General features: G+C 38.9%; 1 protein-coding gene, 1 long non-coding RNA gene and 1 pseudogene across 4 annotated transcripts in view; 2 read left to right on the top strand and 1 right to left on the bottom strand.

The window, feature by feature from the left end:
- Positions 1-27,910, bottom strand: part of LOC118019143 — a 69,880-nt gene that overhangs the window by 660 nt on the left and 41,310 nt on the right. Inside the window, exon 5 of the long non-coding RNA XR_004681583.1 lies at positions 7,484-7,657. This is a non-coding gene — a long non-coding RNA (uncharacterized LOC118019143). The remainder of the gene's footprint in view (positions 1-7,483; positions 7,658-27,910) is intronic.
- Positions 1-27,910, top strand: part of RPAP2 (RNA polymerase II associated protein 2) — a 78,465-nt gene that overhangs the window by 47,706 nt on the left and 2,849 nt on the right. For 2 of the 3 annotated variants that reach the window (XM_035018034.1, XM_035018033.1), the window contains one exon: positions 26,864-27,015. The exons of the other annotated variant lie outside the window; for it this stretch is intronic. In XM_035018034.1, coding sequence (XP_034873925.1) covers positions 26,864-27,005 — 142 coding nt within the window. In that variant the 3' untranslated portion in view covers positions 27,006-27,015. The remainder of the gene's footprint in view (positions 1-26,863; positions 27,016-27,910) is intronic. 3 annotated transcript variants of the gene reach the window in all.
- LOC118019142 lies at positions 7,635-8,734 on the top strand (annotated as a pseudogene).

Genomic DNA, 27,910 nt, shown 5'->3' with positions numbered 1-27,910 from the left:
ATGCCAGAAATGGGAATCCATTTCCTCACTGACTTTTCATATTTAAAATGTAACTTTTCCATCCAAGCTAACCTTTGTAAACAGCCACTACTTTGTATTATGACAATCCCTGGTTAATTGTAGCATAGGAATTGAGTGTCTTTTAGTAGGTAGCCAGAGAGAGGGGTAAGTGTTGTTCTATGGGAATGATTTGATTATTTAATGAAGGAGATGAATACTTTGTATTACTTAGAGAAGGTAGAGAGTGACTTGTGGTAGTTTAACATGGATACATGCTATTCCTAGTTTTATGCCCTTGATGTTCTCTATAATGGAAAGCTTTCAAGATCATCTCCAAAAATGTCTGCTTTCATTTTATTTATCTGAACTGTCTGTTTCCAGTGAACTGTGGCCCACTTCCTAGGCAGAGACCATGCAATAGTTTATTCCCCCTAAAAGCTTTCAGTATTCCCATTGTTTAGGGAAGAGCATGTTAAGTCCTGAGAAATGGTATTTAAACAAGCTCAACTTGACCATGATCGCTAAACAAAAGCCGTCACTGGATATGGGCAGCCACTTTAGGTAACCATCATACAGATAGACACTCAAGAGAGTCACTTCCCTAGGGTACCAGGCATGACTAGAAAGATGTAACTAAGGCTTTTTGCCTCGGCAGGTTGTTTTTTTAGCCCACCCATCACTAATTTCCTTAGAGAAGTTTGTGAGCATGCCATGAAAAATGAAGAGATGGTTCCTTAGAAATTTATTGGTTTTCGGAAGTATTCTAAGGCCTTCCTTCTAACATTCCCAATTTGGTTCTGAGTAGTTGAGACCATAATGGAAGATCATTGAAATAACTTTTTTGTTTTTCCTTATAATTGTGGAATTTTTTATATTTAATTGAATTTTTATTGAGATATAGATTCATATAACATAAAATTCACCATTTTAAAGTGGATCATTCACTGGTTTTTAGTATATTCACTATATTATATAATGGTCATAACTGTCTAATTCCAGAACATTGCCATCACCCCAAAAAGAAACCTCATATCTGTTAGCTTAGTCCCAATTTCCTCTTCTTTCAACCCCCGGCAACCACTAATCTACTTTCTGTCTCTATGGATTTACCTATTTTGAACATTTCATACAGATGGGATGATATAATATGTGGCCTTTTGTGTCAGGCATCTTTCACTTAACATGTTTTCAAAGTTCATTAATGTTGTAGCACATAACAGTACTTCATTCCTTTTTATGTCTGAGTAATATTCCATTTTATGGATATACCACATTTTATTTATCCATTAATCAACTGATGGACATTTAGGTTGTTTCTTGTTTTTGGCTATTGTGAACATTTGTGTACAAGTTTTGGTATGAACATGTTTCAGTTCTCTTACATATATACCTGAAAGTAGAGTTACCATCAGATGGTAGCTTCTTTGTTTAATCTTTTGAGGAACTGTTAGCCTGTTTTCCAAGGTGGTTTCACTGTTGTAAATTTCCACTGAGGGCTCCATAGATTAAACTGTAAAGGTCTTCTCTTCTTACCTCATACCCAGTAGTCATTCAGAGGCTTATATTTGCAGTTTTTCCAAAACTTAAATATGCCTATTGTGAGTGATTTTAGACCTTCATGGACTTGTAATATCAATTTGTTATGTTCTAGGAATTTCTCAATATGCAAAATGACTACTTATGACCCCCCCGCCCTTTCAGAAAGACCATAGTGTTGAATTATAGGACCATATAAATTGAATATCTGAATCATAACAGGTGTTTGTTTTTTTTATTTCTCAGTATCCATAAAATTCCTCTTTTTGTTTGTTTTTTCCCTTGTGTAAATCTTGGATTTGTTTATCCTACAACGTTTACTATCACAGTACCACTGTCACAGTGAAGTTTAAGTATTTGTTTACTGAGGATTAAATAATAATTCGATTATTTCTAAACCCCCCATACTTATTGCTGAGAGTTTAAATAAGAAAAATATATTTTTAGCGGCGCCTGGGTGGCTCAGTCAGTTAAGCGGCTGCCTTCGGCTCAGGTCATGATCCTGGGGTCTTGGGGTCGAGCCCCATGTCTGGCTCCCTGCTCGGCGGGAAGCCTGCTTCTCCCTCTCCCACTCCCCCTGCTTGTGTTCCCTATCTCGCTGTGTCTCTCTCTGTCAAATAAATAAAATCTTTAAAAAAAAAAAAAGAAAAATATATTTTTAAATTGAAGTAACTTTACTCTGGGAATCCAGATATTTTCTAAAGAAAAAAATACTTGTTTAAATTTTTAACCGAAGCCAGTGATTTTTCCCCCCTCAGAATTCCTCATATTTTTGACAATTTTATAATGTTAGTGTTTTTAACGACAAGTAGTTGAGTGTCCCCAACTTAAGGCCACAATACATATTAAAGTCACCAAGGATCCTCAACACAAAGGTGTTCCCTCTAGCTTCCTCATCTCCAGCAACAGTGGCAGCATGGGTGACATGCAGGTAGCAAGTAGCACTGGGCTCTTGACAGTCACAGCCTTGACTTGAGGAGTCAGTCTCTGTATCTACCAATGACATTTTCACATCCTGACTGAGCTCAATGAGACAGGCCTGGGGAGGCTAGGAAGCTAGAGGCTCAAGGGCATTGTTATCCCCAGCCTCAGGGTTCTGCACGGTAAGAATGAGATAATGGTGCATATGGACACCACTGGTTGGTTCCATTTCATTGTAGAGCATTGAAAAAAAAAGTTGGAGCCGCTATTGTGAGAGAATTGTTACATAGCAACAATTATGAAGAAAGGCTTTTCCAACTCTCCTCTACAAAGCTGCTCTTATAGATCTGTCACAAGCAGGATTTAGATATAAAGTTTAAAGTCACTACAGCCCAGCCCTTTAAACAAACCTATGTGTAATATATCACTACAAAGTGAGTTACAAAGAACTTGTTTGCTTTGAATTAGAAATATCAATGGAAAGCATCCCGGCTTCCTTATTAATAGGTAATCCTAAAGCACTAAATACAAACATTATCAGGGCATAAACCATCTGTTATAAGAAAAACATTTTATTTTATTTGGCTAGCATAGTCTTTTGTAATCAAAGTTTTTATCTCCCTTTCCTAGATAATAGTTATGAAGTAGAAAGCCCACAATGACATACTTCTTCATGGTACCTTCTTCTTTTCTACTTTATTTTTCTTAGACGTCCTTAATAGTAATAGCCTCATATGCCTCTTGATTTGGGGACTTTAGCTTTGTGTCCAGGATAAAAGTAAATGCAATTTAAATGGATGTAAATAATTTTTATTAATCATTACAATACTTTTATTAAATGTAATTCCCTTACCTCTAGCTGTGCAGGGGCCTCTTAAAATCCTAAATTCGGTCTCATTCTGGATTATATCCTGTTTTTTTTTTTTCCCTTTGCACTGGCAGTGTAGCCTTGAACAGGTGTCTTAACCTCATTTTGCATTATTTTTCTTGTTGGCAAAATGAGGGGTTAGACTGTATCCAGGTTAAGTCAACTTAGTAGTGTGAATTCAACTATGAGATGTTCTAAGTAAGAAGTTATTCAAATGCAGTATGTAAAAGGCTAATGAAAGAGACAATGAGGATGAGTATATTTAGCATAGAAAACAATTTAGTTTTGCTGATAAAGAACCATGGTGACTCTGCCCAAGTATTATTACTTAATGATCTTAGTTCTTAAACTTGGCAAAGAAATGCACTGAATGATACGGCTAGTCTAGTCACTCTTTCTGTGGAAAGATTACGGAGTACTCATTGAAATCAAGGGGAGAAACACCCCTCAAGATTCCTTTGCTCTCTTTCTACTACAGACTGACATTATATTAGCTGACATTATATTGCACTCCACATCAAAGCTGAGGAACCTGCAAAAGGAAGCAATGGAGTGATTTAGTACTTCAGCATTATACTTCTAGAGTGGTGGAGAGCAAAATAAAATGTGTATGTTGATTGTTTTTAATGTAAAAATATGGGGGGCATTGTGGGGAGGGTAATTTTTTTTTTTAGATTTTATTTATTTATTTACTTACTTGAGAGAGAGCACAAGGGCAAGCAGGGGGAGCAGCAGAGGGAGAGGGAGAAGCAGACTCTCCAGTGAGCAGAGAACCCTATGTGGGTTCAATCCCAGGACCCCGGGATCATGACCTGAGCTGAAGGCAGACGCTTAACTGACTAAGCCACCCAGGCACCCTGTAAAAATATGTTAAAACTATTTTGCTTACAGAATCCTCACTACAATCTGTGGACCTCTTTTCCCTCTTCTACATTATTTTTTACATTTTATTCTAGGAATAAGTCTTGTCAGTGAATAGGGATGTCTAGAAAGCTGCTCATGTGAATTTTAGATTCTTTGTTCAGATCATATTTAAGTAAATTTCTGAAGTGGTTCTAGAATAACATTTTCCCTTTTTACTTCCTACTTTTTTTTTTTTTTTATTCATTGAGGAAAAGGTCTCAAGTGTTCATTTATAAATCTTTAAACTAGATATGGTGGGACGCCTGGGTGGCTCACTCGGTAACGCGTCTGCCTTAGGCTCAGGTCATGATCCCAAGGTCCTGGGATCGAGCCCCACATTGGGCTCCCTGCTCAGCGGGGAGCCTGCTTCTCCCAGTGCCTGCCGCTCCCCCTGCTTGTGTTCCCTCTTCCTGAGAAATAAATAAATAAACAAACAAACTAGATATGGTAAGGCAACCTGAGTTTCTTCTCTGAGATAGTATCATCTTGTTGTTAGCTAAAGGATGGATAAGTACCTGACTTGTAGCTCTGATTTTTCTTCTAAAGAGTTGGTTTAGTCTTTTTTTGTGTGTCTCTAATCCATGCCATGAAAATCAACGTAAGTAGAACCCATATATGCCAGAAAAGGAAATGAGAGCCACACTTCATTGTAGCATCATAACTATAAATCAGTGTAGAGGCTGGCATCTACACAATAACTGAAAAGGTTCCAAATACTTAGAAGTCTGAATTTAAAAATAGACAACAAAGGTGTATTGAGCAGCTGCTACTGGTAAGACTATATTTTAGGCACTGTGGGGGATACAAAGATTAAACAAAGCCTCTGCACTCAAAGACTTTACAGCCTGCTGGATGTTGAGGAAAGGGGGAGATGAATGTGTGCACAGGTAACTACAGTAAAAAGTTAAATATATCAAATGGCAAAAAAAGCACAGGCTATTGGGAATTTCAAAGAAGCAAAATATCTCAACCAGAAAGATTTAAAAAAAAAAAAAAGAGGGTTTCACAGAAGTGGGGTTTGTGATTGGCCCAAAGGATAGAAAGGGTTTCAAGAAATAGAAGTGAAAGGATGAGGGCATTCTGAGGCGCCTGGGTGGCTCAGTCGACTTAAGAGTCTCCCTTCAGCTCAGGTCATGATCCCGGGTCCTGGGATCGAGCCCCATGTCTGAGCAGGGAGCCTGCTTCTCCCTCTCTCTCTCTCTGTCCCTTTCCCTGACCTGAGCGCGTTCTCTCTCTCTCAATCACTCACTCAAATAAATAAAATCTTAAAAAAAAAAAAAAGAAAGGATGAGGGCATGGTAGGAGGTACCTATAACATGGATAAAAAAGCAAAAAGAAGGGATTTGATGAAGAGTACAAAATAACTGTAAAGAGTGGTTGAAAAGTTGGGTCTATCTTAGAGATAGATCCTTTCATGGCAGATAAACTTACTTCAGTGGACAGTGAAAGTCATTTAAGTTTTGAGCAGAGTACGGTCATGAAACCTGCACTTTAGGAAGATTAGTCTTGCAGAAATCTGGAGTCAGATCTGATCCTGTCTTCCACCAGTCCTTCCAGTCCTTCAAAAGCTTCCAACTGCTCTTAAAGAAAAAACCTCTTACTGTGGCCTACATGGCCCTGCGTAGTACAGCCCCTTCTTATCCAGCCTTCTCTCACACCACCCTACCTTGTTCTCTTTCGCAGAACATTGACCTTCTTTCAGCCCTTCTCATCACAGCCTCACCATAGGACGCTGGTTGTTCCCTCTGTCCAGAATATTCTTCCCTCCCCTCTTCCTTTGGTTAATTCCCCTTCATAACTTTTAGAACCTGAGGAAACTTCCTCAAGAAATTTTTCTTGACTTGCCTGACTAGAGCAGATATCTTTTTTTTTTTTTTTTAAGATTTTATTTATTTATTCATGAGAGACAGAGAGAGAGAGAGAGAGAGGCAGAGGGAGAAGCAGGCTCCCAAGGAGCAGGGAGCCCGATGCGGGGCTCGATCCCAGGACCCTGAGATCATGACCTGAGCCAAAGGCAGACGCTTAACCGTCTGAGCCACCCAGGCGCCCTAGAGCAGATATCTTTACAAATAGACTTTAATAACACCATGCACTTATCTTTCCTACACTTGTCTTGTTTTCAGTTTTATATGTAATTGTATGATTATTTGATTAATGTCTGCCTCTGTCTTTCAACTTGAAGATTGTAAGGACTGGTTCTTTGTCTGATTTTATTCACCATTATATACCCAGCACTTAGCATTGTGCCTAATTATAGATTTATAATATCTGGAAGTGAATGAGTGAATTAATGTATGAATGAGATTAATTAGCATACTATCCTTTCCTACTCCTTCCCTCCTGCCTACAACTGCTTATTCATCTTTGAAGTTTAAAAAACAAAACAGAAAAAACACCTATCCTTTGTCCTTAACTTCACTGACCCCCTCAGACTATCCATCCATTAGCAAACTTCTTAAAGACCTAGTCTGCTGTCAGTGATCCTACTGCTTTTCAGTAATCTCTTGCATTCTTATTCTTGCCCACACCATTTATGAAATTGATTTCTCAAAGACTCTAGTAGTGATAGTGTAGTTAACCAAAGAGTACTGAGGCAGTGAACTAAAATGATGACAAAGAAAATTAAATGGGAGAGACAGATGATAAGAGACATTACAACTCCAGAATCTACAAGGTTTAGCAATGTGTGTGTGTTGGGGGGACAGAGAATAATAAATGATTTCAAAATACAGGCACACTTCATTTGATTATGCTTTATGTTATGCTTCGCAGCTTGCATTTTTTTACAGATTTAAAGTTTGTGGCAACCCTGCATTGAGCAAGTCTGTCAGCACTATTTTCCGACAGCATTTGCTCACTTTGTGTCTCTTTGTCACATTTTGGTAATTTTTGCAATATTTTGAACTTTATTATTATATTATGGTGACCTGTGATCAGTGATCATGACTCACTGAAAGCTCAGGTGATAGCATTTTGAAATTATTTTTTAATTAAAGTGTATACTTCTTTTAGACATAGTGCTGTTGTACGTAATAGACTACAGTATAGTGTATACATAACTTTTATCTGTACTAGGAAATCAAAAAATTCAGTCGGTTTTATTATGATACTCATTTTACTGTAATGGTCTGGACCAAACCCACAGTATCTCCACAGTATGCCTGTATTAAGACAGGTGACTGGGAAAATACTAGTGCCTCTAGGGAAATGGATAGGAGGAACTAATTTTAAGAGGTGGTGCATTTGGTTTCATACCTGCTCTACAAGCTCCGAGGCTATTCCTGTTCGGGAGTAGGAAAGGTGCAGGCAGATTATCCACGTGGGTGGTTCCCCAGTAGGTAGTTGAAAATGTGGAATTGGAGCTAAAGACTGGTAAGGAGTCTTCCCACGTCCAGTGCTCAGAGTCAGACCAGCACCCCAACATGGACCCTGCATGCAATTGGGAAGGCATTAGTGCCAAAGGGCCACGATCCAGCTTGCTGGAAGGAAACCTGGGGACATCTGTAAGGAGAGGAATAGGAAGGACCTGAGGAGAAACAGTAAAGGAGGGCGTTATAGATCCTTTGGAGCCAAGGACTAGAACTGACTTGCAAGACCTCTACCAATGAGGGGTTTCATGAGCACACTCCTTTGCCAAGATCTTGGTGAATAATCTTTTACCATGTTTTTGTGTCTTGGACATTGTTTTACTTGTTATCATGATCATGCTTGGCTGGATGCTTTTTGTTGCATTTGCATGTTACATGGGCACATTTCTGGAGTTCACTCCTCCAACTCTGAAGTGAAAGGGAAGTGGCCTGAGGAGAGCAAGGCACAACTGAGGACCCAGGCTTTGGATGAAGAACCGCAACTATGAGAACCATGTGGAAGGGATATAAGTATCCCCCAGTAAGGACCCTGGTGGAAATAAGCAAAGATGATCCTGGTAAAGCAGGATCAGATTACAAAAATAAATAATTTTTTTTTTAAATGGTAAGGATAATGAGAGACCTAGACTTTGGAATCAGCACTGAAATGGTGAGAGGGCAGAGGTAGAGGGTGTTAAATGCCAAGTCAAGATGAGATAGAACCTGTGAAACAGCTGCATCCATGCCAAGGATGCCTGAGCACTACAGAGAAAGCAGAAAGAGGGGGAAAGTGGACATTTTTGAACATCAACTATGTGCAACACCTTGCTAGATTCTTTACATGCATTATTTAATTTGATCTTCACAATCCAGTAAGGTCAGTAGTGGTGTCCCACTTCCCAGAGGAAGAAACAGACTGGGAAGACAAGTACTTTGTCCAAAATCACACCAGGACTCAGACTCAGACTGTGTAACTTCAAAATGTGTGCACTTTCCTTGGCACAGTGTACTTCAGAAAGGTATGTATCCAACCAGAACACTGCCAAGGAATCCAAAGCAGTTATGAGGTTAAAAAAAGAAGTGGTAACTACCTTTCTGAGAACCTGGTATTTATCCTCTATTGAAGAAGGACGAGGGGGCGCCTGGGTGGCTCAGATGGTTAAGCGTCTGCCTTCGGCTCAGGTCCTCAGGGTGCTGGGATCGAGCCCCACATCGGGCTCCTGGCTCAGCGGGGAGCCTGCTTCTCCCTCTCCTTCTGCCTCTCTCCCTGTTCATGCTCTGTCTCTCTCTCTCTCTCTGTATCTCTGTGTCTCAAATGCATAAATAAAATCCTTTAAAAAAGAAAAAGGACAAGGACTGAAAAAAGCTGTGGCTTTGGCAATTAGGTGGTTGTAGGTGACCTTCAAGAAAGCAGTTTTTTTAGGATGATAAGTATGGAGATCAGATTGCAAGGACAACTACAGTAGACAGTTGTGAAGATACTAGACGTAGACATGTTGACCACTCTTTCCAATTTGGTTGGCAGAAGAGGAGAGGGAAGCGATTATAACCCTATATGACATGGTAAATCTTCAGAAGACTTCTCAAGATAGTGGAGGCTTGGGCTTGTTGGTGGCAAGGAGCAAGGAAATGTTAGGTAGAGCACTTTGGGGAGTACTAAAGATACTGGGTAACTGGCAGGATGAGGTCCATGAAGAAACTGGGAATGTTATCAAAGGAAAATTTGCCTATTAATTTTTCTTCTCAAACCCCTTTCACCCACCTCTCCCACAGTTTCCTTCACATGTTTCTCTCTCCTTGCCTTAAATGTATTATTTGCTAACATTTTGCCTTCTTAATTTCAAAAGTGAATGAACCAAACCTTGTATATTTCTCCTTCCAAAAGTCCATGTTAGTATTATTGATTTATTACTTGCTCTGATTGAGTCTTACCCTGCTCCACTGCAGGTCCTAGGAGAATTAAGTGTAAGGCAGCATTTCTAAGCTTGACCTATATACAGCCATTATGTTTAATTCTGGTGACTAACTTTTTTTCATATTCATGAATTTTACCTTCCCTGCCTTCTCATCTTTCATGACCCACAAATCATTCCTAGGGCCATATGCATGTACTTCACACACACACACACACACACACGTTTCTACATGAAAATAAGAGACTTCCCATTGTTCTAGAAATTGTGTTTGGACAATACATAAGCAGTACTAAACCAGGAAAGATGTCTACCATAAGTGAGGTGAATTTGAAACTGTTTCCTTACCAAAACATAATCTCCTTCAGCCAAGGGTATTGTTTAGATTACTTTTGTCTCCCTAGTGCCAAACATTCAATCTGGCACTTAGTACTCAGTATTTATAGAATAAATCCAATGAATGAATGGATAGGAACGACTTAAATAAATTGTTGTTGATGTTATGGACTTAAACATAGAATTGGTAGCACTGGTAAAATGGCTTTGCACAGGAAAAAACAAAAATCGTTACTTACTATAATGAGTGAAAGGAAGGACAGTAACCCTGTGTCTCTGTAATGATTCATATTTTCCAGGGTGGTTATGGTCTGATAAGGGTATGACTATTTAGCCTAAAAGGAATCGCTACTTTTAACCAAATCTAGCATTGCTTTTTTGCAAATAGATTGTTAAAAAATCTTTAATGAAATTAATGAAAAACAGTTAGAGCTAGATGTAAATGTGACATTGTTTTTTTTAACTCCTATAATTATAAAATTAGTGAATATTTAAATTTTTTAAATGTTTCTTTGATTGAAAAACTTGATTCCAAATACTGCTTTTCTCTTACCTTCCATGGACTTTATCTTTTATCTTCTGTGGACTGATAAAATAGAAGAATTGGTTAAAGAGCAGTTAATTACCAAGTATGTATGGTATTGTACTAAATCTTTTATTTATCTGGTACATCACAGACAGAATTCTGGAGAATTCTTTGAATGTTTTACATGTTGGTATTTGTTGAATTGGAAGCATTTATCAAATATTAATGGATCCTAATGGAAAATTTTACTCTAGAGGCAAACGCTTCCTTTAACTAGTTTTATGAATGTATTTTATTAACTAGTCTTGCAAAGTTGAATGAAAGTTTTAAGGAGAAGAAATGATTATTCCCATGTGTATCGAGTTTGTTAAATTCAAGATCCTAATCGCCTAGTGTGTTTTTCCTCTGTTGTCTTTAAACACTTCCGTTTAGATTGTTTATTATAGAGGCTTAACACCTTTTTAATATTCTTCCTGCCGCTGACTTTTCTCATTCTGATAGTTCTAGTTAACTATAAAGTCACTTCTTGGAGGCAAAATTCAAATGCTTCCATTTTACTCCTTGTCTAAATATTTTTTACAAAGCTTTAGAGAAGATTTTAAGGCCAAAGGGTAAAATGAGGCTTGATGTTCTATTATTGCTGTTTGTGTTGTTCCACTATGCATTTTGAATGAGGAGTTTGAGAGTTGGCTTTCTGTCATTTTAGTACAGCTAGAAAAGGTATACTCTTGTCTTAAAAGACGAGGCATATCAAAATATACACAAGGTTTAATACTGAAAATTCCACTGGAGCAAAAATACTTGAGAAACTACAACAAACTGCTTGGTGAACACCTGCAATTACTGTGGAAATGAAATCATGTTATAGTAACTGAATTGCCTGTACTATTTCAGAGTTCCATTTATTTACAGATTTTTCTTTCCATTGAGTTTTTCAACCCCCCCCCCGCCCCGTTATGATGTTGTTCGTCATATGGAGGTTTTTAATTACAGTGAGTGGCAAATCAGCTGCACTGCAAAAATGTTTTGTAAGAATAAAGCAGTCACCAGGTTATAACTAGTATTCTTATGGTTTCATTGCAGAGAAAAATGTTGCTCATCTGAAAACAGATTTACACACTTTTCACATGTTCCCAATTCCTAAAACTATAAAATTAAATGCCACTAATTCTCTGCAGCTAAGGTTATACATTAAGATATATGGTTATGCAGTTGATCCTTGAATGTAGTGGGGGCTGGGGCACTGACCTCCCCCCCCCCCAGTCAAAAATCCACATGTAACTTTTGACTCCCCCTAAACTTTACTAATAGCCTGCTGTTGACTGGAAGCCTCACCAATAACATAAACAGATGATCAACACATACTTTGTTATACGTATTATATATACTGTATTACTACAATAAAGTAAATTATCAAGAAAATCATTAGGAAGAGAAAATACATTTATAGTACTGTACTATATATTTAAAAAAAAAACTCCGTGTATAAGTAGACCCATGTAGTTCAAACCCATGTTGTTCAGGGGTCAACTGTACATTAAAAGTAGACGTAGGGGCATCTGGGTGGCTCAGTAGATTAAATGTCTGCCTTCAGCTCAGGTCATGATCCCAGGGTCCTGGGATCGAGCCCCGCATCGGGCTCCTTGCTCCGTGAGAAGCCTGCTTCTCTCTCTTCAACTCCCCCTGCTTGTGTTCCCTCTCTGGCTGTGTCTCTCTCTATCAAATAAATAAATAAAATCTTTAAAATAAATAAAAAATATATGTATGTATGTATATAGAAGTAAAGGAATGCCTGGGTGGCTCAGTCGGTTAAGCATCTGCCTTCGGCTCAGGTCATGATCTTGGGGTCCTGGGATCAAGTCCCGCATTGGGCTCCCTGCTGAGCAGGGAGCCTGCTGCCTCTGCCACTCCCCCTGCTTGTGCTCTCTCTCTCTCTCTCTCTGACATTTTTTTAAAAATCTTAATAAATAAATAAATAAAAGGAGTAAAGATATGTATTCTTTCCTCAAGGGAAAAAAAATGCACATTTGGAAAAAAAAGAACTTCTTATGTAATTGGAAGGAATATATAAACTCTTATATCTGAGATTAAGATGAGGAAGTAGAGTCAGCAAATGTAGATTTCTCTGTTGAGAAACTTAATCATAAGGGTAGGAGAGAGATTGAACAATTTGTTTTGAAAAGACACTTAAGCATGTTAATAGGGTGTGGAGAAGGAGCCAGTAAAGAAAAATAATCTGAAATTGAGAATGAGATGGAGGGGCGATATATACCATGGAACAGGGTCCCGGGGGAGGCACAAAGAAATGGGACCATGGTCACAGGCAGATGGAATAGCTTGAACAGGGGAAAACAACTACATCGTCTGAGACTGGAAGCAAATAAGTGAGGAATAATGTGGCTATAGGTAAATTTGTAAGTAGAAGGGAGAGATTTTAAATCATGCCTGACAACTTCATTTTTCATGAAGTAGGACATGAACTTGGTCGGGTAGAGAGTGAAAATACTGGTAACAGAGTAGTCATTAGGAGGATCTGGAAAAGGCTCTGTGCCAAGGCCAGAGAATATTGGCCAGAAGAGGCCAGAGATCGTGGATTTGTAGCGGTAGCAGTCTCCTTCCTCCCACTGCCCTCCCCGCAGGGATTTGTAGCCATCCTGCTTGTGGTTGTGCAGAAAGCAGCTCGTGGCACCGATGCCAGCTTGTAGCTGTCGTGACTAGGGAAGCTAAGACAAGGAGGCAGGAGATTCAGACGAGTGCCGGTAAAAGAGTAATTCAAGAAATCAGCACAAATATAATTGGTAAAGGATAATGGAGTTATCTTAGGAAGGATATTAGTCATTCCAATCAAACATTTCTTGTGTGCCTCTTCCCAAAGTGTACCTTCAGCTCCGACATTTCTCTTAGGTTGCAGACAAAACTGTATTTTTTGTTGGGCATCTCCATTTGGATATTCCTCAGGCAATTCAAAGTCTCAAATCTGAGTTGAGTTCATCTTTGGAAAGTCCCCTATTTCTTTTGGTGACATTTCCGTCTTCCTAATTATCCAGAGTTGAAAGCCGACTTGTCGTTGGTGCTTCTCTTGTCCTTATCCCCCCTATCTAGTCAATGCTAAGTCCTGCCTTTGTGACTTCTCTTACCCAGGGGTCTGTCTCCTTTCCCAGTGCTGCTAACTTACATCAGGCTTTCATTACTTGCCTAGACTGCTGCAGTTAGAGCCTTCTCAAACAGGTCTCCTAGCCAAGTGTCTCTTCCTTCAACTTAGTCCATCCTTCCTCCAGCTTTAACAAAAATCTCACTAAAGCTTAATCCTGATTAGGGCAGGCCTTTATTCAGAAACCTAGTGATGCCCCACTTCTACTATGTAATTTTGCTTGAAATTGAAGGTTCTCTTAAAGTGGTCCAACCTGCCTCTCCAACTTACTCTCTTGTTTTCTTACATTGTGTCCACTGTTTCCCCCACAGACATCTTTGTTAGCACTCTGAACTGTGTTTAAAATGCCAATTGCCTTTTCATATCTATCTGTCCTAGTCTTCAAAGCCCAGTTCAAATGTTGCTGCCACCTTAGAAGTATTACTTAACCTCTCAGAGGTAGAAATAATGACTTCCTTGAATAAATTTCTGTAGATGAGACCATTCTTTTTTTTCCCCCAAAGATTTTACTTATTTGACAGAGAGAGAGGGAACACAGCAGTGGGAGAGGGAGAAGCAGGCTTCTGGGATCATGACCTGAGCCGAAGGCAGACGCTTAACGACTGAGCCACCCAAGCGCCCCTAGATGAGACCATTCTTTGGGACTCTATTACCTTCAGCTTTGTTACATAGCTGTTTGTGCAAAGATTTCATTTCCTTTGCTATTTGGTTTCTTCGAACTGTGTAGGTAACAAGTATAACACATAGTCAGAACTACTCAAATGTATTCAGTTGAGGAATTTACAGTGGTTCTCAACACTCATTGTTCATTGGAATCACATAGGAAGTTTTTTAAAAATACCAATACCTGATTCAGAGATTTCAATTCATTGGTCTGGGGGTGGGGCCTGGACATATGTAGTTTTTAAGTTCCACAAGTGATTGTAATTTGTAGAGACAGAATTCAGAACCACTGTCTTTAATTCTGGGGCAGTTATTAGTGTACCAGAGCTATGCTAAATCAGTTGATTTGTCTGTGTCTGCTAGGATTTGCTTGCTTTAAGGCAGTTCTTAGCTTTCTTCTAAAGTCTTCTTTAGTTAATGGTGTTGGAAGGTGCTTTTTGGCTGTCAGAAAAGATGAATTAGAAACAATAGACTTGTCAGTTTTCATTAGCACATTTTATTTTGTAATGATAGATTTCAGAAATTTGAAGAACATATACAAGTGGGCCTTTGAAATCATAAGGTATACTCAGTTCTTAAAATTAATCAGATATGTGAGCTTGTGTGGTATAGTGGTTAAAAGTGTGGACTAGTGGGAGTACTTCTGGGTTATTTGCTCATCTCTTACTGACTGTGTGACCTTAAGAAAGTCACATCAGTCACAAAGCCTCACCTTGGAGTTCACACTTGCTGCAACTTCACAGAAAGGTTAAAGACCAACTAAGTCTCATAAAGGGGGAAAAAAAATCTTTTTATAAACTTGGAAATCACTGAAGTTTCATATATTTGACTCAGTGGTTGAGATCCTGCCACAAAGGGAACAACTGGGAAAAAGAACTGGCATTTCTTCAAGGGAAACAAATTCATTTACTCCCATTTAGAAAGCCACCCACTACCCCTATTAAAGTATCTGAATTCCTTGTCAGTTGTAAAACCATGTTTACTCTCTACATAAAAACAACATCAACAGCAATTGAGGAAAGTGCCACAAGGTGGTTATCTCTGCACATGAGCCAGTCCGTGTTGATGGATGGAAAAAGAAAAGCTGTTCCTCAGGGTGGCTTTTTTGGTTCTTTCCCTGTGCCCAAGTGTGTTTTGTCACTTCAGGGAGGAAGCCAGGGGCCACAGATGACACAAATGTTTTTAGAGAATCACTGACAGAGTTGAATATTCTTCATTCTCCCCAGTAAGAAACAAGCAAGGTGAAAAAAGAGTTACGTTAAACATGAAATCCTAATTACTAACATGCTAAGGAGCCCTGAAGTAGACCGATAAAATTCCTTGTCAAAGTTTATACTAGTAAATTTTTTTTAAATCTGAGAGATAACATTTTGCAAAATGTCTTGGGTTTGTGTGAGCCCTCAAATTTCTGAAAATAGATGACATTTTGACCCAACGTGTTACAAACTGGTCACAGCTCTCTTTTGTTTCAGTTTTGAGTGTGTGTATGTACAGACAGAGGTGTTCTGGTTTAATCCTTTATCATTTAGCATTTGTTAATACAGAGAAGAAGGGAAAATCCCAACTCATTTTTTAGAAGATAAAGTATGGGTGAAGTGACAATTGTTACCGCAGGAAGAAAGGAGTAACAAGACTTGATCGGTAAGCAAGATGCCTTTGTGATAAAGGTGTCCGCTTTTAGCACTGTTCTTAGCCTTTGTGACCCTGGATAAATCCCTTACCCAGTCCAAAGCCTGAGATACAGTCACCTGTCAAAAGGACACTTGCTGGATAGGTTGAGACTAAATCCCACTTGAGGAAACAAAGTGGTGGAATAGCCTTATAAAATAAGACTATGCAGCTAAACCTCCACTTTTCGAGTCTGCACTTCCCCTGGCCATTATTGGTAAAGATGCCTCATCTGTCCTAGAAGACTTTTGTTTTTTGTTTATTCGAAGCCCCCCAAGTGTCAGGTATTGTAGTATCTGTTCTGTTCTAACTGGTAAAGTGACAAGCCTAGTGCCTGTGCATGCTGCTTACCTTCTCCTTCCCAGCACTAACTTCTGAAGGATCAGAGAGTGAGTGTTTAAAAATTTCTTTAAAGCCCAGCATTATCTTTTAGCAGCCTTGCATGTTCATCACCTTTATGCACGGTAATCAGCAGAACAGGTTTCCCTACTGCAACAGAACTCTGTGTGAACCCAGTCATTTCTCAAATCTGATAGGTACAGAAAAGTATGTGGCTTTTCACTTCCTGTCCCTTCCTCCAACCCCAAACCAAAGAGAAGCATGCTTTCTGATGACATTTATTCACATAGACGTTCTCACAGCTCGCTCTTCTCTTGAGGCTGTGTTGACTTTGAGGAGTGTCGTTCAGTGTCATTTTACAATAGCCTACTGTTTTTGATTCTGTGAGCTTGGAAATCAACAATAAAGACTCAGGAAACTCTAGAAATTGTTGCTTTTCTTCTAGTTTTGAGGGCAAGGTTGAAGGATGTCTGTGCTATATCATTTCAGGCAAGTGCCTACATGATCTTTACACAGATTACCCAGATGATTCAGGGAAGGGTAATCTGGACTGTGCTGTGATTTCCAGTGTCCAGGAGCTGCATTATGTATTCTCCAGGAGGAATGAGTGCAATGAGCGAGGCAGTAGGGACCACAATGGGGAAGGCCTTGTAAAAATCCAGGTTCATGACCGACTTTGATCGCACTACAGGACATGGATAACAGAGTTCCCTCGATTGTTTAGCTCTTCTTGCTCACTAAATCACAGCTTTAACTCTTTATATAGCTTTCACAGTTGATAGGACACAAACCAGGCACTCACCCAATTATAGGTGACTTCTCAGACACAAACGTTTGTGCAGCTCTAAATCCTTGGACATAATATGGGTTTTTTTTTAAATGCCAATTTTTAATTAGAAATCTCTCTCGTTTCAGTTGTCAGACTTTGAAAGTCCTCTCACTGCTGTGCATAATTCCTGTTAACCAGATGTTTGATAGCTCAGTGATAACAAATGGAAGGTGCTGGTCCTAACCTGACTTACATTCTCTCCTTTTGAGCTGTAGCGTATGTGGAGCGGTCAGCTAAATAATGGTCTTACCAATAAGATGCGGCATGCACTTGACTTTTTTGCTTTTGTTGTCATACCATTTACCATATGGTAAGGAACTAGTTACATAAGGCTGCCTGCCTTTTCAAAAGAGAGATCTGAATCGGTGTACTTTTAAGAAGTTTCCTTTCTTGTTTGTGATTTACACGTTGCAAGGTATTATGTCGTTTTTTTCTAATTATATTCTCCAGCACGCAGACTCTTTGTGGTAAGCCATACTTTTAGTGTCACCTCTAGAGGTTTTTATTCTTACTTAAAAGCACTTGAAAGAAATAACTGAAACATAAAAAATCTTTTGTTTTTACTCACGGCCAATCACATTTTCTGTTACTTATTTTAAAGGTATTTCCTACCTAAAACACATAAATACCAACTGGAGTGTATTACTGTTATTTAAGTAGATGTAGTTTTGGGGGCTTTATTTATTGTTTATTGTGGCTTTCTTTAATATTCACTATTATAAGTTTCGGGAACAGAATACAGGCTTGAGTCCCTTTCAGTATGTAATAGGATGGGAGTTCCTTAATGAAAAAATTAAAGAGATAAGTGATTAGCATATCATGATTAATAGTGCACAGATAAGGAGTTAAGAGGAAAGGAGGAGCCTGGGGAGTCAGTTAAACAAAAAAAAAAGGGGGGGTGTTTGATAAGATCCTGAGATAGTACATCAAAAATAACATAGACATGAAAGATTTTATTTTGTGGTATCTTTCTGTGAGGTGGGAAGTATGTTGTTGTTTTGAAGTAATGAATTTGGACAATGTGTATATTCTGGGGCAGTAGTTAAAAGGAGAACCTAGAAGGGGGTTTAGGGAAGAATACTAATCTGAATAAGGAGGAGTCAGATGGCATTTATGAGGAAAGATTAAAAGGACTTGAAATTAATTGAGAACTGTTTTCAAGAATATGAAGAAATAACTTATAAGAGCTGCCCCTCAAAAAGTTCCATGAAGGAGAAAATAAAATTCTGCAAGAGACATTTAGTTTATGTAGGAGGAACAATGGCTACAATTAAAAGTTTGTTATCCATTGCAACATGCTGTACACAGAGGTGTAGAATCCCCCCTCCTTCAAGATCATGGAGTTCGTTATTTGCAGTCTTGTGTAAAGGGACCAGATTATTACATTAAGAAAGGATTGAGGGGTGCCTGGGTGGCTCAGTCATTAAGCATCTGCCTTCGGCTCAGGTCATGATCCCAGGTCCTGGGATCAAGCCCCGCATCAGGCTCCCTACTCAGCGGGAAGCCTGCTTCTCCCTCTCCCACTCCCCCTGCTTGTGTTCCCTCTCTCGCTGTGTCTCTCTCTGTCAAATAAATAAATAAAATCTTTAAAAACAAAACAAAAAAGGATTGAGTCTGTTTTCTTAGATCATATAAATCTTTTCTTTGGATTTGTTTTTATTGAAGTTTAGTTGACATACAATGTTAACTTAGTTTCAGTTGTACAACATAGTGATTCAACAGCTCTATACATTATGCTATCCTCACCACAGTTGTAGCTACCATTTGTTACCACACTACGCTATTATAATACCATGGACTATATTCCCTATGTTGTACCTTTTATTCCTGTGACTTTTACCTCCTGTATCCCACTTCCCCTCACCCCTCTCCTCTCTGGCAACCATCAGTTTGTTCTCTGTATTTTTAAAGATTGATTGATTGGTTTGACACAGAGAGAGCACAAGCAGGGGGAGCGAGAGGGTGGAGAAGCAGGCTCCCCACAGAGCAGGACGCCCGAAGGCAGATGCTTAACCAACTGAGCCACCCAAGCACCCCTGTTTTGTTTTTTTCTTTCAATTCCACATATAAGTGAAATCACATGGTACTTGTTTTTCTCTTTTTCCACTTAGCATAATGTCCTCTAGATCCATCCATGTTGTTGAAAATGTCAAGATCTCATTCTTTTTTATGGCTGAGTAATAATCCATGGTGTGTGTGTGTATGCACATGCATACCCATCTTCATTATCCGTCAGTGGACACTTGGGTTGCTTCCATATCTTATCTTGGCTATTGTAAATAATGGTGCAGTAAACATAGGGGTACATATCTCTTTTTGAAATACTGTTTTGTTTTCTTTGGGTAAATACCCAGTAGCGGAATTACTGAATTATGTGGGATTTCTATTTTTTATTTTTTAATGACCTCCATACTGTTTTCGCCAGTGGCTGTAACCAATTTACATTCCCACCAAACAGTTCATGAGGGTTCCTTTTTCTCCACATTCTTGCCAATGCTTGCTATTGTTGTATTTTTGATTCTAGCCAATCTGACAGGTGTAAGGTGGTATCTTTTCGTAGTTTAGATTTGTATTTCCTTGATTAGTGATGTTGAGCATCTTTTCATCTTCCTGTTGGCCATGTGTAGGTCTTCTTCGTAAATATTTGTCTTTAGGTCCTCTGCCCATTTGTAAATCAGATTGTCCTTTTGTTTTGGTGTTGAATTGTATTAAGTTCTTCATATATTTTGGATATTAACCCTTTATCAGATATATCCTTTGCAAATATCTTCTCCCATTCAGTAGATTGCCTTTTAGATTTTTGCATCCATGTTCATCAGACATACTGGCCTATAGATTTCTTTGTATATAGTGTCTTTGTCTAGTTTTGATATCAGGATAATGCTGCCTTCATAGAATGAATTTGGAAGTTTTCCTTCCTCCTGTTTTTTTTGGAATCATTTGGAAAGAGTACTTATTAACTCTTATTTAAATGTTTGTAGAATTCACCTGTGAAGCTTATCTAGTCTTGGACTTTTGTTATTGGGAGATTTCTGATTACCCTATTTAGTTTTGTTACTAATAATTAGTATGTTCACATTTTGTATTTCTTCCTGATTCACTTTTTTGGAAGATTGTATATTTCTAGAAATTTATCCATTTCTTCTAAGTTGTCTAATTTATTGGCATATAATTTTTCATAGTAGCTTCTTACAATCCTTTGTATTTCTGTGTTGTCTGCTTTTACTTCTCATTCATTTCTAATTTTACTTATTTGAGTCCTCTTTTTTTCTTTTGATGAATCTGGCTAGAGGATTATCAATATTACTTATCTTTTCAAAGATGCAGTCTTAGTTTCCATTGATTTTTTTTTCCTTTTTTTTTTTTTTTAGTCTCCATTTCATTTAATCCTGCTCTGATCTTATTGTTTCCTTCCTTCTACTAATTTTGGGCCTTGTTTAGTCTTCTTTTTCTAGTGCTTTTAGGTATAAGGTTTGATTGTTTACCTGAGATTTTTCTTGGGTCTTGGTAGACCTGTATCACTGTAAACTTCCCTCTTAGAACTGCTTTTGTTGCATCCCAGAGATTTTGGGCCATTGTATTTTCATTTCTGTTTATCTCCATGTATTTTTTAATTTCCTCTTTGATTTCTTGGTTGACCCTACTTGTTTAGGAACCTGTTGTTTAGCCTCCATATGTTTATGTTCTTTCCAGACTTTTTTTCTTGTATTTGAGTCCTGGTTTCATATGATTGTGGTTGGAAAAGCTGCTTGATATAATTTCACTCTTTAATTAAACTTACTGAGATTCATTTTATGGCTTAACATGTGATCTGGAGAATGTTCTATGTGCACTTGGAAAGAATGTGTATTCTGCTGCTTTGGAATGAAATGTTCTGGGCATATCTCTTAAGTCCATCTGATCTAATGTATTATTCCAAGCCACTGTTTCCTTATTGATCTTTTGTCTGGATGATCTATCCATTGATGTAAGTACGATGTTAAAGTCCTCTACTATTGTTGTATTACTGTTATTTTCTCCCTTTATGTCTGTTAATATTTGCTTTATTTATTTAGGTGTTCCTGTGTTGGGTGCATAGATATTTACAATTGTTATATCCTCTTGTTGGATTGATCCCTTTATCACTGTGTAATGTCCTTCTTGGTCTTCTATTACGGTCTTTGTCTTAAACTCTCTTTTGTATAAGTATTGTTACCTCGGCTTTTTTTTTTTGCACTTTCATTTGCATGGTCATATGTTTTTCCATCCCTTTACTTCCAGTCTGTTTGTGTCTTTCAATCAGAGGTGAGTTTCCTGTACGCAGCATAATAGATGGGTTTGTTTTTTTTTTTAACCCAATCAGTCACCCTATGTCTTTTGATTGGAGCATTAGAACATATACATTTAAAGTAACCATTGATAGGTATGGACTTATTGCCATTTTGTTAATTGTTTTCTGGTGGTTTTTATAGTTCTTCTCTGTCCATTTCTTCTTTTGCTCTCTTCCCTTGTGATTGATGGCTTTCTTTAGTTTTAGGCTTGGATTCCTTTAATTTTTTTGTGTATCTGTTAAAGGATTTTGGTTTGTGGTTATCATGAGCTTCATATATAACATCCTAATTGTATTACAGTCTATATTAACTTTATGGTTGCTTAAGTTCAAACTCATTCTGAAAGCACTACATTTTTCCTATTCATGTTTTATGTATATGCTATATTTTACATCCTTTTATTTTCTGAGTCCTATAATTTTTTAGATATAATTGATTTTACTACTTTTTAAAAAATTATAATTCAGTGTAGTTAATATACATTGTTATATTAGTTTCAGGCATATAATAATAGCAATTCAACAATTCCATATATTACTCAGTGCTCATCACAGTAAGTGTACTCTTAACCCCCCTCACCTATTTCACCCATGTCCCCTCTGGTAACCCTCTCTTTGTTCTCTATAGTTAAGATTCTGGTTTTTTGGGGGTTGTCTTTTTTCCCCCCCCTTTGTTCATTTGTTTTCTTTATTAAATACTACATATGAGTGTAATCATACGGTATTTGTCTTTCTCTGACTGGCTTATTTTGCTTGGTATTAAACTATCTAGATCCATCCATGCTGATGTAAATGGCAAGATTTCATTCTTAGGGCTGAATAATATTTCACTGTGTGTGTGTACCACATTTTCTTTATCCATTCATCTATAGATGGACACTTGGGTTGCTTCCATATCTTGGCTATTGTAAATACTGCAATAAACATAGGGATGCATGTATCCCTTCAAATTAGTATTTTTGTAATCTTTGGGTAAATATCCAGTAGTGCAATTACTGGATTGTAGGATAGTTCTATTTTTAACTTTTTGAGGAACCTCCATACTGTTTTCCACAGTGGCTGCACCAGTTTGCATTCCCACTAACAGTGCATGAGGGTTCCTTTTTCTTCACATCCTCACCAGTACTTGTTTTTTGAGTTTTTTATTTTAGCCATCTGACAAGTGTGAGATGATATCTCATTGTGGTTGTTTGCATTTCCCTGATGAGTGATGTTGAGCATCTTTTCATATGTCTATTGGCCATCTATATGTTTTTTTTAGAAAAATGGTGATTTTACTACTATTGTCTTTTAATATTCATACTAGCTTTTTTAGTGATTGACCTATTAACTTATGAAGTTTTTTCTTTTCATAATTTTCTAATTATGACTTCTCTTTTTTTGCTTAAAGAAGTCCTTTTAACATTTCTTGTAAGGCTGGTTTAGTGGTGATGAACTCCTTTAACTTTTGTCTGGGAGACTCTATCTCTTCTTCTATTCTGAATACCCTTGCTAGTTGGAATATTCTTGGTTGTAGGTTTTTCCTTTCAGCACTTTGATTATATCCTACCTTCTGGCTTGCAAAAGTTCTACTGAAAAATCAGCTCATAGCTTCATGGGGTTTTCCTTACACGTAACCAGTTGTTTTTCTGTTGGTTGCTACTTTTAAGATTCTTTATCTTTATTCTGACATTTTAATTATCATCTGGCTGTGTAGACATCCTTGGGTTCATCTTGTTAGGGACTTTCTGTGCCTCCTGGACCTAGATGTCCGTCTCCTTCCCCAAGTTAAGGAAGTTTTTAGCTATTATTTCTTCAAAATTTTCTGCCCCTTTCTCTCTCTCTTTCTCTCTCTCTCCCCTTTTTCTGGGACCTCTATCAAGTGAATGTTAGTACACTTGATATTGTCCTAAGGATCTCTTAACCTATTCTCATTTTTTAAAATCCTTTTAGGATTTTGCTGTTCAGCTTGGATGCTTTTCATTACCCTGTTTTCTACATTGCTGATCCTTTCTTCTGTATCCTCTCATCTACTGTTAATTCCCTTTAGTATATTTTTCATTTCAGTTACTTTATTCTTCAACTGGTTGGTTCTTTATCCTTTTTATCTTTGTTGAAGTTCAGAGTTTATCCACTCAAGTCCAGTGAGCATCTTTATGACTATTACTTTGAATTCTTTATCATGTAGATTGCTTGGCTCTGTTTCTTTCTTTTTCTGAAATTTTGCTTTGTTCTTTTGAAGCATATTCCTCTATCTCCTCATTTTGTTTGATTTTCTGTTTCTATGAATTAGGCAGAACAGCTATTTCTCTTAGACATGAGGTAATGGCCTTGTGTAGGAATATCTCCGGTGTAGACTATGCCTGTGACTTTAGCTGGCTGGCTGAAGCTGTAACAGGTGTAGGCTGGGAGTCCTGGGGTGTCCCAGGCATATAGCACCCTGGTGGGATGGCTGGAGCCAAAGCGGGCAGCAGGGGGTGGGAGTGGGTCCCACAGTGTTCTGCAATATGGGGCGTCCTGGCAAGGTGGCAGGAGCTGAAGTATAACCAGGTGGTCCTTGGGTACTCCGCTCAGGGGGGCGCCACGCCAGGACAGCTGGAACCAAAGTGGCCTTGGGCTAGGAGTCACAGGGTGCTCCATGTAGAGTGCTCCTTGATGGGACAGCAGGAGCTGAAGCAGGTGTGGGCCTGGGGGTCCCGAGGCACTCCATTCAGGGAGTACCCTGACAGGATGGCTGGAGCGAAGACAGATGCCAGCCAGGAGGTCTCAGGGCTCTCTGCACTTGGGGCGCCCTGGCGGGACAGATGCTGCTGAAGCAGGTATGGGCTGGGAGGTCCTGGGCCACTCGGTACAGTAGGTGCCCTCGTGAGTCATCTAGAGCTGAAGTGGTGTCGCACAATGATTGTGCCTGTGTTGCCTTGGCAAGACAGCTGGAGCTATAGTGGGTGCTGTCCGGGGGTGGTTCAGTGTGCACTTCACTGGGGCTACCTTAGGGAGACAGAGCTCTAGCGGGCGAGGGTTGGAGGGCCACCTGTAGGGGCAGCTGGATTTGGTGGGGTTTGGTGGGCTAGGGGCCCGGGCTCACTGTGGCAGGTGGCTAGGGTGCCCAGACCTTGCTTTTGTCGGTGCTATGAAGTGGGAGGGGAACATGAGCCATGGCACTCACCAGCACCTTTGATACTGGTGTGTTCCAGCAGCTCCCTGGCCTTTTGGCAGATGCCCTTAGAACTCATTCCATTATCTTGCAGTTGTTCTTTTAATCTATAGCCTTTTTTTTCCTGTGCAGTAGGGCAGCTGGGGCTAGTGGAGCCCTAAGGGACTGAGGGTCACTGATGCAGCAGGCCAGCTCCCATCTCTGCTATCAGGGTGGACAGGGAATATGAACAATGGTGCTGGCCAGTACCTGGGACCCAGGGAGACTCCCTGCCGTTTTTCAGATGCTCTAGAGCTGGTTCCTTCATATTCTAGATGCTCTTTTAAAGTGCGTCCTTTTCCTCTCTGCCACAGGGCTGAGCTATACTTCTGGTCTCTGGATACTACCTTCCCCACTGCAGTTGGCAAGATGGGGGCGTGGCGGGGGAGGGGGTTGGATTACTGTTACTGTGTCTCTCTCTCTCTCTCTCGTCTTTATCCCTCTATCCCTGTTGAGTCAGCCCTAGTTCTTCAGGGGGAATTGCTCAACATGTAGGCGTAGATTCACTGTGTGGAGGAGGTGAGCTGAGGGTCTTTCTGCATCATTGTCTTCCCTCCTTTGTAAACAAAACTTTTAGGTGTCTATGAACACATAATGAAGTTATTATAATTTTAGTCTTAGAAGTTTGCTAGAGAAGTATCACTGTTCCTAAAATATTTTATAACCCTGGCACTTGATAGAATGATTCTTAAAAGCTGCTTAATCTTCCCATTTTCTGCTCTCATGGGCACATAGGTTGAGAAATCTAGCTATCACCATTTACTTCTACTTTGAGGGTTAAATTTTAAAACATACTAATGGCACTTTGAGAATTGAGACCTTGTTTTCATATATGAATCCAATACTAGTCTCTTTGAAAGTCAAATTGTTTTGGATGTGCCATGAATACCATTTTTAAATATACACAAAAGCTACCTTTGTATGGAGTTGAACGATCTGATCTGCCTCCTGACTTCTTGGTTTTATTTTAGCTGAAGTTATCCAACCCCCAGTAACTTTGGTTGTATTGTGGGGAAAGAGCAACTTTATTCGTGTGGGAAAAGCCAGAGTTGACTTCTGGGTTCCACCTTCATGGCAGGAAGAGGACTCAGGAAAAGCTGGCCACAAATGCCTAAGTTTGCCCAAGTGCCCAGCGTGGGCTTGGCCTTGGAAAGCTTGTGTTACCCTGTTTCCTAACGACCTTTGGGGAATACCTGCAGATAAAGCTCATTAAAATGTCAAAACCTGGTAGTGCATTCTCTAGCTGTAGAGAAATACAGGAGAGGTGGGGAAGGAATACACTATAGTGGTTTTCCCATGTTAGAACTCTGTGGATTTCACTGGACTTTTGGAGTCACCTCGTCTCCAGTTTTTGGTAAGATACCTTGAGAGAGAATTTACCACCTCCTCCAGGTCCCGGCTGTCTTTAGACAATGAGGTAAAGATTTCCTTTTACTTCTGCTTTCTGTGTAAGATGGCTAAGCAAGCAAGAACTCTCTGAGAACATAACATTTCCTCTTCCACACTCATTACCGTGGAGTTGCTCCACTCTGATTCCTTGAGCTTTATTGATTGAAGTCAGAGGGTTATTTATATTTGATGTGCCTGGTGGCACCGGTGTTCACAAAGCATATGGAAGACCTTTGTGGTAAGTATAAGACTACTCAAGGACAAAAGCATTTTCTCACCAAAAGCTTTCCAGAAATATACCTTACAAAGGCTCTGTGAAGCATGCTCTCTGGAGATTATACATAATATATACATAATTATTATATGTAGTTACATATCTAATTTATGGAAGGTAATGGTCTTAATCTTTGATTAGTAAGCATGACTTTTAAAAAGTGAATGACATTTCATTGAAAATTACTTTTGAGAATATTATATGCAATCAGTTGTTTATTGGAAGTGACTTGGGAAAGCAGCAGAGTGCGTAGAAGATTGTATTAAGTGCCTTATAAGATGTAATTCATCTATTTAGTGTTTTAAAAATAAAAAATTAAGGTTTCATCCAAAAGGTAATCCTGTTTATCATTTATTTTTTTTATTCAGGTGATATAAACATTCAGTATGGTTTTAAAGCAGTTCTCACCTCTAAGCTTCTTTCCACAGCTTCTTTTCCCTAAGTGGAAAGACTTCATTTTCATTTCTGAGAACTTGGTAGCTTTTCCTGGCATAATGAAGAACACGTTATAGATTCAGGCTTTTAGGTTTCTTAACAGTATGTTTGATCTTTCATTCTTTTCCTGAGATTTCTTCTCTGCCTTTATTAGTAAAGCCTTCTGTCTCTGGAAATTTTGTTAAATCAGAAAGACTTCCAAAAATCCCCTCTGCTATGGAGAAGACAGGAGCCCCTTAGTCCTCATTTCATGGAATTGCATTTAATATTTTTGGTCTTTTCAGACTGACCCCAATTCTTGGCATTCAGAAGCATTCTCAGGAAAATGTGGTGTTTACACAGTTTATAGAGACTTTGCTTGAAGAATTAAATTTAAAGAATGAAGACCTTGAAAGCTTAACCATCATATTTAAAACCAGCTGTTAACCACAGAGTGGTGAGTTAGATTGTGTTTTGTTTTTTCATTTGTTGCCTGTTTGGAATCTTTTTTCATATTCAAAATTTAAAAACCAAGTATAGACCTCAAGATCTCCTCAGTTTGCTAAGGAAGAACATGATATCCCTTAGTTCTCAGCCACCCTATCACTTTCTATCCACTCCTATTACTTAGTACCTCCCCCCCCCCAATCCTTGTTGTTATTCCTCCTTCTATTTCTGGTACTCGAGAAAACTCTCTCCTACCAGCTTCACACTCAAACCTAGACCATGGCATGCCTCATGTCCCACCTTACTGGTTGAAGTAAATTGCTATTTCCTGGGAAGTGCAGCCATCCCCTGAGAACATCCTCATCCTACTTCCCTTTTTGAGGAAACCATCCCCTACCCAGTCACTACTTTAGTCATCTCCTGGGCAGATAACTAGATAAATGTGTAAGTCCTACTGTTGAATCCCGACCCTGTTCCCCGGCACACAGCCCTCCCCTCGTCTCCCAGGTTCTTGCCTCTTTCACAATTATCAGAGTGTCCCCTCCTTCAACCTGCCTTTGGCATACCTCTCTCCCTTTCCTCCACTTCTCACTTCACTCTCTCAGGTGCTCAGATAGGTATTGATTTAACGTTATGATTGAAGAAATTCAGCTGAAACTACAAGTGAGACCCTCCCAGGGAACTTTTTTTTTTATTTCAATTTCTTAAATTATACAAGCTTGTTGTAAAAATTGAACAATACAAAAGTGTATATGTAATTTAGAAAAGGAAAATCCACCTCTCACTCTCCCTCCAATCCTGTCTACTTAGCAGAAACATGTTTGAGATATATATCATTTTTTGTAAAAACAGAACCAAAAAACTCTTCGAGCACATTTTTGAATATATGAGAAGGATATTTGAGA

This window comes from Mirounga leonina, unplaced genomic scaffold (assembly GCF_011800145.1).
Source record: "Mirounga leonina isolate KUSES-001 unplaced genomic scaffold, KU_Mleo_1.0 Mir_173, whole genome shotgun sequence".
Lineage (NCBI taxonomy): Eukaryota > Metazoa > Chordata > Mammalia > Carnivora > Phocidae > Mirounga > Mirounga leonina.
The sequence above is the reverse complement of the archived record's forward strand: the minus strand, read 5'-3'. Positions and strand labels throughout refer to the sequence as shown.